Raw genomic sequence first — 12,016 nt, forward strand, 5'->3', positions numbered from 1 at the left:
TCCTTTAGATTATGAAACGACGTTTAGGGCAGTGCCTCAAAATTAATTAGGACCTCTTTTTTCTTTTTGATTTGGAAAAGAAGAAGAAAAAAAGTGTTAGGTAGAAGAAAATGATCTAAGTGTTGCCAAGATTTTGCCACTTGTTGAGATGATATTATGAATAAGAGAATGTGTTAGGAGGTTAATTTTTTTATAAATTAATCAAAAATGTATGAATGATATGTTCACCAAATTAAAGATAAAATTAAGCTTGCCCAAATGGTGTTTATTGTATTACAAATCTTTAAAGGTTTTATTATTATTGCATTGAATGTTCATATTTATCTTTTCTAATGATAAATAAATAAGAATAATATTTTTCATCTAGATTTATTGCAAATCATACAAGAGTAAATGATAGAAACTTAAATCGATAAAGCTACGTAAAGCAAATAATAGGGTTAAAATATTGTCCAAAGTGAAATTTCTTGTTGTCAATGGACCATGATAGGGTACAAGATCATCTTTGGTGATTTCAATAAGTTTCTAACTACTTTGAATTTTTGGGCGCCTATTTTTAGGGGTCTAGTGCTCGTGTCTTCCTCAAACACTTGTATCCTTTAATTATTGCAAATTTCAAGAATTGCTAGATTTATTTTTCTGGTCCTCCTTGTACATGCAAATTCTTCACATCAACTTCCAATACTGAGATGTTTGAAACAAAAGGAAAAATTGAATTAGTGTTTTTAGAGACTACCTCAGCCAACCCCTATTTGAATTGTTTCTGTTAAACAGTTCAGATAACCGAAAGACAATTGAGAAGGGCTGGGGGGGTGGGGAGGGAGGAGGGGGGTGAATCAGTTGTCACATATTACAAGAACCATTATCAATTTAAACTTTAATACCAGAACAACAGAAAAACAAATTAAGCATAAACAATAATCACAGAATAAAAGTCATCCACATAACACCAAGATTTGTATGTGGAAAACCCAGTAAAGGGAAAAACCACTGTGGGAAGCCTACCCACAGTCAAATAATACTTTTGCAATAAGTATGTGAATTACAATGAAGGGGCCTGCACTTGTAGGAGGCCAACAACCTAGAGCGCACTGCTCGTCACAAAAGGAGCCTCACTGACTACATACAAATCCAGACTACAATCCGGAGAAGTGTTGAACTGCAAAAGATAACATCTCCTATGCCTGAGTACAGTTTCGGTTAAGCTCAATGCTAGAGGACTAAATCCTCTTACATAAACCCAATTCGATCTCCAATGATCGACCAACTCCTCTGTCTGAATGATATTACATTATTCGCACATTACATTCCTTGACCATGACCTCTTACATTAACCACGATGATCTACAATGAGATCTTACATCTATATATACAAACCCTCGACCATAAACAATTAGGTCAACCACCAGACAATAAACTGATTTACATAATTACAAACCATGTCGGCCATAGGCCAAACAAATAATATCAACACATAAGACATCCCGAAAATACATCAATAGGTCCTATCCACACATTACATTAAAGACGGTCCATAACCTAGATCAATCGGGACCAAGTATAGGTTCATACGCTTCAGCAATGATCTTCAACCACCAAGTCTCGAACACAATCACCAACAACATCCTGAAACTCCATCAGAAGCTGCACCAACACCACTTATGCAATAACAAAGATCTCTATCAAAAGCTTTGTCAGTGAAACCCTTGCCAAAACCAGAAACCAATCTTCTAAGTAAGCGGAATAGCATCTAATCTCCAGATCAAAACCAACTGACCAAATATGAGTATAAGTATCATGAACAAGCCAATTCCATCATCAGACTATACTGGAGCCTACCGGATCATGCTGGATCCAAGTTAACCAAAAACCACTCAACCTACCGGGACCAGAAAGGTGTTGGTAAAATATCCAAATAGCTAGTGTTGGCATCAATGACAAAACATCAATGCAACACATAATCAATTCCACCAAATGGCCAACAGTTTCAACTTCCACAACAACACAAAGTTTGGAATGTGTGTGATCCTTAAGTGTGGGTGTTTGTGGTGTGTGCAACGTTTTGTAGCTACCAAATAAGCTTGAGGGGATGTCTAACTAAAGTGGTGTGTGCTTGAACAATGTTAGGGATAGGGCACACAGAAATCTCTAATAAGCCAAGGTGTTGGTTCGAGAGAAGTTTTAGATCTGCAACAATGGTGGATGTTGTAAGATTTCTATAACAATAGGGATTTATGTGGAGATCTTGGAATCAAAGACCCAATGAATAAGAAATTTCTAATGTCATATGAGACACCCTTGGATTTGGCAATAGGGATACACAAGTTTTGTTTGTAAGCACAACATTGCACACATGTATAATGTCCTCTTCCTAATGAATACATTAGCTTTATTTTCTATCACATGTTCTCTTTGAATGTGTAATGGTGATTTTGCATCTAAAACTCAAATTTCTATTGCACATAAAATAAATGGTTTAGTGTATTAGTTAGTCATTCATCCTCCATGCAAACTCCTACGCTTGGCATGGATCACTAACCAAGAATTGGGGAGACTATCTCATGCTACGTTCAAAGAAAAGACCATGCATGTTTATAATTATCACGAAACTCTCCTTAAAATGTATAGTGAGAAATCATGAAGCAAACATATGAGTTTTTGTAGGAGAATACTGCAATTTTCATTTTAGCAGTTTGAAAAATTAAAGATAAGGGAAAACTCAATTGGACCAATATGAAGGCACTTACCATAATATAATACATCCAGAATGGTCCAATGTTCATAGATAAAATCTATGATACCTGGCATGGTTACATCACAAGAAGGTGGCTTGCTAAAGAAACACTAACATGAACATTGAACCATTCCATCAAAGAAAAGAAGGATGGGGATATTAGCACCACAAAGAATTTGATCCAAATATTTTAAGGCAAGCACATGGAATACAATTCCACATACACAGCAATCAGCCAGAGTTGCTTCCGATTGCACTGAAAGAGCATAAATCTGGCTTAAGAATCAGATTGAATGTCAAAACAATGGATTGCATGAATTGCCAACAAACAACTTGAAATAATATACAAGCTGAATAGGAACTGCATTCAGGACTTCATCGGATTGAAGTTCTTCACTTAAGTTATTTAAATATCATTTGTGAGCATATGTTCTGCCTCTCTTGTCTCTAGAACAAGCAATCTCTTCTCATCATCGTCATCCTGCTCATGAGTTTGAACACTAAGGTAATCAGGTGAATCCAGTGTGTGAATTCCAATCTGCCCCATCTCCAATTCTAACTGAGATTCAAGACGTGCTCTATCACGATCCTTTGGATATGTGCGATAAAGTAATGTGTATATGAGACAGCACAAAGCCATCGGAAGAGCAATAGAAGTATAAAGTGCCTGTGCCAATGAAGCAGCATTCTCCCTATCTGTTTCTACCTCAGCAACTTTAGTAGTACCTTGAGGAACAGGTCTGTAGCCATAAACATGTTGAGCAAGAATGCCAACTATTGGTGGCGCAAATGATGCTAATACTGATTCAAAAGATCGATCCAATGCATAGATGCTTGTTCTGGACTTCTGAGGAACAATTTCAGCAAATATAGGGCTGCAAATAAAAGAATGGCAATATAAGCTTGTCAAAAACATAACTTAACCTCCTCCACCTGCAAGATATAAAACACATAAAAATATATCACCAAAAGTATTTTCAATTTGACATTCCATACTACTTACTTATTGGTGGCAGCGGCATTCCATGATATGCAAAATCCTATGATAAAGAACATAAATCCATGTGCCACACCAGTAGATGGATCATCAGGTAAAACTAGCAGCAAAACTGCTCCCAAAGGTATAGCCAAACCTGAACTTATCTGAGAAAGGATTATCCTGCCAGCATTTGGAAGATATCTAGAAAGAATGTCACCCATTCGCCCTCCAAACAATCCACCCAAGGAACCAGCAACAACAAAAATACCCATAAGAAAAGCTGTCTTCTGATTAGAGAACCCAATGAGTTCTAGCCACATAGGTACAAATGAAAGTGCTGACCAAGGAAATGATCCTACGGCTCCTTGTGCTACAATTATCTGAAAAGTCTTAATATGCATTACTTTCTTTGCTTCTAGAATTAGCGTCTTCAGATTTGACCGTAATGGTGAAACACCTTTCATTTCATTATTCTCCCTGAAATTTTTCCCAACTGGGACCATGTTAGAAGAACTCAATTTGTGACAAAAATGTAATTCTTCATAATAAGCAAACATAAAAAATGCTAAGCTTTGCACAGGTATTTTCCATGTTCATTAGTGCCAACATAAAGGAGAATGACATGAGTTCCTAAATTCTTCCCCTTTTCCTTTTATTTTGACAACTATCCACCTTGTTCTGTAATTCTTTACTTCAGATGTTTTTCGAAAAAGTAAAAGCCTATCTTTGTATACCTAAATGATGTCCAAGAAGATGAGAGAAAAAAAAATAAAACCTGAAAGGAGGGGATTATAGAAAAAAGCTAAAAAATCAAATAGCATAATTAAATTCTAAATTTACTCTGGGCATTGCTTCAACATTCTTGGTTACTGTGATTGGAGAGTATAAATACTTACAATGTTGGCATTGCACCATTTGAAAACCTTGGGTCCACCCCAAATAGTCGAATAAAAATTCCAATCAAAACACTTAGTACTGCAACTAGGTGAAAAGATACCCTCCAGCCAGGAATTCCCATTACTGTTGTTGCAGCCAATAAAACAGAAACAAGACCTCCGAGTATAGTCCCAATATTGGAAGTAAATTGCAGCCAGCCAAAAGCCATTCCACGATTTCCATCATCTGTTGAATCAGCCACAAGTGACTGAATTGCAGGCACAACTATTGCAAGCCCAATCCCATTCAATGCCCTTGACACTGCTACCTATAAAACAATGAGATATTAGATATAAAACTACATCACCAGCGAACAAAAGAAGAAACCTGAACTTTGCCAATTCTCAACTTTCTAGAATATTTACTGAAAAAAAAAAAGAATTCATAGTCAGATAGATCATGTTTGAAACTAAAACTACATCCACCTGAATCTAAGACACGTTAATTGTTAGCATTCAGCACTATCAAATTGTTTCAGGGCATGTGTTAGGAAAAAGAAAAATTGTACCACGAAATTCATATTATATGTGCTATTCCCATTTCGAAAGATGCCATTTTTATGATGTATGTTATTTGAGATCTTGGTCAAGAGAATTTAGCATTGGCATCAACAGAAACGCAACTAGGGGAAAAAAAATAGACCTTAAATATAAGGAACAAATCTGATATACTAATGGCTTATGGCACTTTCAATGACATAATAATATCATGCAATTGAAAATGCATTTCTTTAAATGACAATATTTTTACCCATATTCCTTTCAAACCATAAATTTTTGGCTGCCAAAATTCACTGTAAATGCCATGTAGATATGCAATTCAAGTTCAGCATTTTATAGCATACAATAGTAATTTACTGCTTCTCAATTTGTCATTTACTACAACTTCTCAAGCAAAAAGATCCTCTTGTTTCCATTTCATTCATCTAGGAAACAAACAAGAAATGATTGTGATTCATGCTTTGTTGATTAATACAAAAATGCAACAGACCTTTTTGATAGCGTCTGGAAGGATCACAAAGATGTGAGAATAAGTGAACTGGAATGGTCTTTTTTTTCAGCTTAACAGTATTTTGTTATTTAAGAACCTAAGTCATTGTGTTAGTGTATGTGTCTAAATTAACAGTCAACTTGCAATCCAAAGAAAATCCTGTTAAGAAATTAGCCCAATCAGTACAACATTGCTTGCTTGAGGTTGATAATACTAGTATTGTTCTAATCTTGCAAAATAAAATTCCTTCACATATTGCTCGGGTAAATATTCCACTTTGTTTTTATGTTCTCTTTCTATTTGTCGACATTAAAATCATCTATAATATTCTTGTTTGCATAACGGTGGTCTTTAATACTTCTTTACTAGCTTGAGTTCTAAGAAGATACCTTGGTCATATTTTTTATAAAGGATAATATATTGGTAATGAAGGAGGGATTACAAGAGATAGCTTACTTGAATAAAATCAAGCTGGTCAGTCATTTACAATCTAATGTTTTTAATGCATCAAGCTGGAGATGGAATTCCCCTTCAACTCAAACCATTTACCATAGCAAAAAATACATCTAAAAATCTGCAAAATCATCTCTCCACAAGCATCGTATTATAACATCAAAGAACACCATACTGTGACCTAGATCAGACAAAAAGATAAAGAACTACAAGCACCATGTATTTAAGTGAATGTGGTGAAAAGCTGTGAAAGATGATGTCAAAAGTTGTTGACAAACTAAAACCTTGTGAACCAGTTCTCCTGTGAAGGAACTTAAACTGCTTTTATGTTCTGATAGAGAAAAATCTCTTGGTTGCTTGTGCATTTGACCCTAGCTTCAATGACTTGATTGGCTTCTACTACTGTGCTACAATCCAGATTGATCTCTAAAGTTCTTCCACAATATTTGATGTAGCAAACAAAGTTGTAAAGTAATGACACAAGAGTTCACAATTGAAGATTGAATTTAAAAAAAGATAAGCTAGAAGATTTACTTAGATCATATTATCTCCAACCTTCTTAGCATTAGTACATAAGCCATATCAAAAAGGATAGACCTTGCAGAAAGGTCTTGTGAATCTTTCCTTCAGCAAATGGAGTTGTATTCTGTCATAACTTGAAGGTATATTGCACACAATATCAATCATAATGCTGCTTGTATTTAGCATGGGATTTATGAATAATTGTTTGCACTTGCTACAACATGTGTTGGATGTACTCAATGAGCTTGTCAGCTTTGTCAACTTCATTTTGATCTCAAGCAGTCTTTGTTGTAGATAGCAGCATTGGATAAGCAACACCAACGGATGCCAATAACATTAATGGATGCCAACAATTTGAAACCCAAACAAATTTGAAAAGGGTTGTGCTTACATAGAGTTGTGAAGAGCTCTCTCATTGTTGTGTTGAATGGAAAATAGAACTCCATCCCAAATGCAATGTTTCTTGGAGTTGTACATTCTGAGAAGATGCACAATGGGATGTAGTAAACTAGGTTAGTGTTGTGCCTATCACTAACCAAAGGACATACAAGAAATCTCTCAAATATATTGTCTCCTATTAGATATAATGGTGGATGTAACCCAAACTAAACCCATAGATTCTGTTAGAATATTTAATTTTTACTTGGCTTAGGTTTATTTGTATTTAGTTTGGGATATTCCTTTGGAATCCCTACATGTAATTTTTCCTCTAGTACATGTGTGAGGACAAGCCATTTCTTTTATTTTCCTTTATTAAGGAATATTAGATTTCCTCCTTAAGAGGATTGTGACACTTTGCACACACATATTATGAATGGTGGCATTCATAGATATGGGAGTTCCTTTGTATCTCCTTTCCTCATCTCTATTTAAGAGATGCTTCTCCTCTCATTCTTCATTTTGGATATCATTGTAATGAGCTTCTCTCTCTCTCTCTCTCTCTCTCTCTAGGCTTTGCCTTCATTCATAATACATAAGGGGTTTTTCTTTGTGTTTCCACTTTCAAAAGCTCTTGTGTCTCCTCTTCAAGTTTTGGGTGATTGCTCTCAAGTTGCTCTCTACTTTGGTCACATTACTTCGATCAACATACTTACTTAGATTTATTTTTTATTTTCTTGCTCTTGTATTTCCTTTCATGGTATCAGAGCAGATTACTAATCGTTGTTTAAGTGGAAGTAGATGAAGGTTGTCATTTTTTTTTTAACTCACCTTTCTTGGAGGCACTTTTTTGAGAGAAGAGAAGAAGTTTGTTCTTTAACGTTTTGTTGTGCAGGTTTTGATTTAAGTTCAATTTTTTTTTTCAAACTTGTTAACAAGTTTGCATGCAGGTCTAATCCATTTTGATTCTAGTTTAAAAATATTTTTTTTAAAAGGAAGAGAAGAAGTTTGTTCTTTAACGTTTTGTTGTGCAGGTTTTGATTTAAGTTTAATTTTATTTTTTCAAACTTGTTAAGCAGGTCTAATCCATTTTGATTCTAGTTTAAAATGAATGATGCTAATCATGTTTCTACTCCTTGTGAATTAGGAACGAAGTTAATGCTTGATATGAATACTCCTTTAGTTGATGCTACTTTACATAGACAACTAGTTGGAAGTTTAAATTATTTAACTCTTACTAGACCAAATATTGCTTATAGTATGGGTTTAGTCTCAAGATTTATTTCTAAACATCAACAAACCCACTTTAAAGTTGCAAAAAGAATTTTGAGATATATTAAATGAACTATTAATGTTGGTTTATTTTATGATGTCAATTGTGATTTCACTTTAAAAGGATTTACTGATTCAGATCTAGGGGGAGATCCCAATGATGGGAAATCTACTTGTGGATATTGTTCCTTTGTTGGTTTAGGTGCCCTTTCTTGGAATAGTAAGAAACAACAATCCACTTCACTTGGTTCCATAGAAGCTGAATATAAAGGATGCACTAATGCCGCTAAAGAAACCTTATGGCTTAGAAGATTGCTTGAAGATTTGGGGCTACCTCAACAAGATTTAACGCTTTTGTATTGTGACAATCAAAGTGCCATTGTCTTGGCTAACAATCCTATCTTCCATGCAAGGACCAAACATATTGCTCTCCAACACCACTTTATTAGAGAACAAATTGAAGACAAGCAAGTTTCACTTCTATATTGCAAGGGCGAAGATCAAGTTGTTGATATTTTAACAAAGCCACTTTGTAAAGAAAAGTTTCAATTTCATTGTAAAAATCTTGGTTTGCAACCCATTGAAGAGTTTGATGTAAACTCCCCAAATAAAGCTTAAGGGGGGGTGTTAGAATATTTAATCTTTACTTGGCTTAGGTTTATTTGTATTTAGTTTGGGATATTCTTTTGGAATCCCTACATATAATTTGTCCTCTAGTACATTTGTGAGGACAAGTCATTTCTTTTATTTTCCTTTATTAGGGAATATTAGATTTCCTCCTTAAGAGGATTGTGACACTTTGCACACACATAATATGAATGGTGGCATTCATAGATATGGGAGTTACTTTGTATCTCCTCTCCTCATCTCTATTTAAGAGATGCTTCTTCTCTCATTCTTCACTTTGGATATCATTGTAATGAGCGCCTCTCTCTCTCTCTCTAGGCTTTGCCTTCATTCATAATACATAAGGGGTTTTTCTTTGCTTTTCCCCTTTCAAAAGCTCTTGTGTCTCCTCTTCAAGTTTTGGGTGATTGCTCTCAAGTTGCTCTCTACTTTGGTAACATTACTTCAATCAACATGCTTACTTGGATTTATTTTTCATTTTTATTGCTCTTATATTTCCTTTCAGATTCTGAAAATACAATTGCATTGCTTCCAGACTTGATTAAGCTTTTTACAAGACATGAGAATTGCCATATTTGAGGAATCTATTGACAACTTCACACATTAAATCGCAATGTTTCTCCAAGTTTCCAAGACATGGGGATGTTAGGACAAGGTTCCCGGTATGGCAAAAAATTTCCCAAATTTTGGGGAGAATAGGACAGCTACTAAAATAACTTAAACAAAAACAAGCAGCTCAAACTTAATAAAGTAAATACAATGTGCTGAATTTCCAATGGCAGTCCTCCCTCTTTTAGGTTTTTAGCATTTTTTTCCTTTAGAAGTTACACTATTTTTGCACCAATGGAGTAAGTTGTCAAGTACTGGGAAAGGGGGATGTTCCTTCAAAGTCTCCAAAACATCTAGGACATCGAGGATGTCACCTGAACCCCACGGGGGCATCCCTGTGGATCACTACTAGTAAATCATTGCCAATGCTTGGTAGTAGGCAAAACTAAAAGAAAATCAATGGAAACTGATTTACAAGGCTTGTTTGGTACTGGCAAAGGAGTATACATTCCTTGCTTCTTGAAGACCAGCTTCACTATACACAAATGAAACAAAATCTGATATGTTTTACACTATATAACCTAATTTATAGACACGAGAAATACTTCAAAAGTGCATGTTTTCAAACTAAAATGACCTGGAATCTTGCTAAAGTGAGCCCCCATATCAAATTCTAGTGTTCTGCCTCATGCAATACACACAAGTTTCCCAAATGTTGCAAGTGTCCATCATGTAAGCAGTAATTTGGAATTTAAGTGTTCCAATCTTATGGATGATGGTCTCATTTCCCAATATATAGTGTTTCCAATGTTTACATGCTGGCACAATAGCATAAAGCTCTCAGTTATACCTCCGCTATAAAAGAACACTTCAAAATGTTTACTTATAACTTATGTTCCCATGAACATTCTTCACGTGTTGTTGAAGATAGCTATTTCATCAAGATAGGCATAAAGAATGAAGTAGTGAATGATGGAAGGATGTCATTCATTATCTGAATAAATGGCACAAATGCATTAGTCAAGTCAAAGACCATAACCAACCATTCAAATAAGCCTTCCTTGGACTTGAAGGTTGTCTTCTAGACATCTAAGGATTCAATAGGAATCAAATGGAACCAATAATTGAGACCTTTCTTAATGAATAATTTTGCACTGCAAATCTGATCCAGTAGGTCTTTAGTCCTTGTAACAGGATAGAGACTTTTCACATTGATCTTATTGAGAGCTGAGAAATTGATGCAAAACCTCCATCAGCCATCCTTCTTTAGCACAAGCACAACAAAACTGTTGCAGGAAAAAGAGCATGCCCAGTCTGTACTTTTTCCACAAGTTCATGAATCTACCACTTGATTTCTCATTCTTGAGGAATGAACAATAGTATAGAGAGGCATTAGGAAGAGGTAATCCTAAAATGAAATCAATAGTATGCTTCACTCACATTGCTTAGGCATTCCAATAGGGATCTAAAAAGATCCTTGTATTCCTCTAATACTTTGTTCAACTATTGCTTGTCTACTGTAGGAGGTGCCATGTTAGCTTGTGCCACAAGTATGTCTTTCTTGCTTTCAAATCTCACCAATAAGAGCAAAAAATTCTTACAGTAATACATCCAATGTCATCCTTGTAGGCAATACAGTAAATTTTCCACCATTTCTTTACAAACAACACTCTCAAAGGAGAAAAGGTGTTATTTTCTTGATCACAAAACTGATTGACTGCACAAAAATTACGTTTATCCAACCATCTAAAGAATCAACATCTATTTAGCCTTAAAAATAAGGATATCCAAATTTACTCATAGCTTGTATGATCCTTGGAAACCGAACTGTCATGTTTTGATGATATCAATGGGTGTGAAGAGGATTGAACTTGTTGCAGAAGTCGAGCAAAGTGACCATTTTTTATTGTGCATGCTTTGGCTGCAAATCTTCTCTTTACTGTTGTATACTTATCATTTTGTAGAACACCTCTAGAGTCAGCACCTTTGAAGTCATACTGTCATTCTATCTGCCATCTATTGAAATTGTGAAGGATGGCAGCATTTAGGATCATTCGTTTCAAGACCAAATCTCTTGTAGTTAGCCCTTACAATATCGGGCATATAAATGGTAAAGGTGGAATCAAATGAGATACTCCAACACCACTAAGATGTAGTATGAAATAAATGCTCTAATACCACTAATTTGAGGCCCTAGATTGCCAAATAGACAACACTGAAACAGATTCAAATGTGTTTTGAATAGAAACAAATGAAAGAATATTGTGTTGCAAATAACAATACTTGGAGTGCCCAGTCATATAAAGCATAAAGAACAATATAAAAACACGTCAGAACTGTAATGTAAAGTTTCGTTATGTAGATTTTATATCATAGTTACGAGAGTTTGACTTGGCTTGGACTTGGCAAGCATGACTTGGACTCGGGACTCGACAAAGACTCAAGAAAGAAAAAACCCAAGAAATTTAGAGATTTTTAAGGATTTAAAACTTGTTTCATGCACCCTTTATTAAATAAACCATAAAGACACAATACCATCAAATAAAAGCTAATTTGATCACATACGCAAGTATACA

The 12,016-nt window shown here is 35.1% G+C and overlaps 1 protein-coding gene across 2 annotated transcripts in view; it reads right to left on the reverse strand.

Moving 5' to 3' along the window:
- Positions 1-2,723: 2,723 nt before the first annotated feature.
- LOC131060781 (uncharacterized) overlaps positions 2,724-12,016 on the reverse strand; it is a 46,534-nt gene continuing 37,241 nt past the window's right edge. For both annotated transcript variants that reach the window (XM_057994175.2, XM_059213179.1), the window contains 3 exons: positions 4,610-4,917; positions 3,738-4,190; positions 2,724-3,609 (listed from right to left, as the gene is read on the reverse strand). In XM_057994175.2, the coding sequence (XP_057850158.1) occupies positions 3,141-3,609; positions 3,738-4,190; positions 4,610-4,917 (1,230 nt within the window). In that variant the 3' untranslated portion in view covers positions 2,724-3,140. The remainder of the gene's footprint in view (positions 3,610-3,737; positions 4,191-4,609; positions 4,918-12,016) is intronic.

This window comes from Cryptomeria japonica, chromosome 10, assembly GCF_030272615.1.
Source record: "Cryptomeria japonica chromosome 10, Sugi_1.0, whole genome shotgun sequence".
Lineage (NCBI taxonomy): Eukaryota > Viridiplantae > Streptophyta > Pinopsida > Cupressales > Cupressaceae > Cryptomeria > Cryptomeria japonica.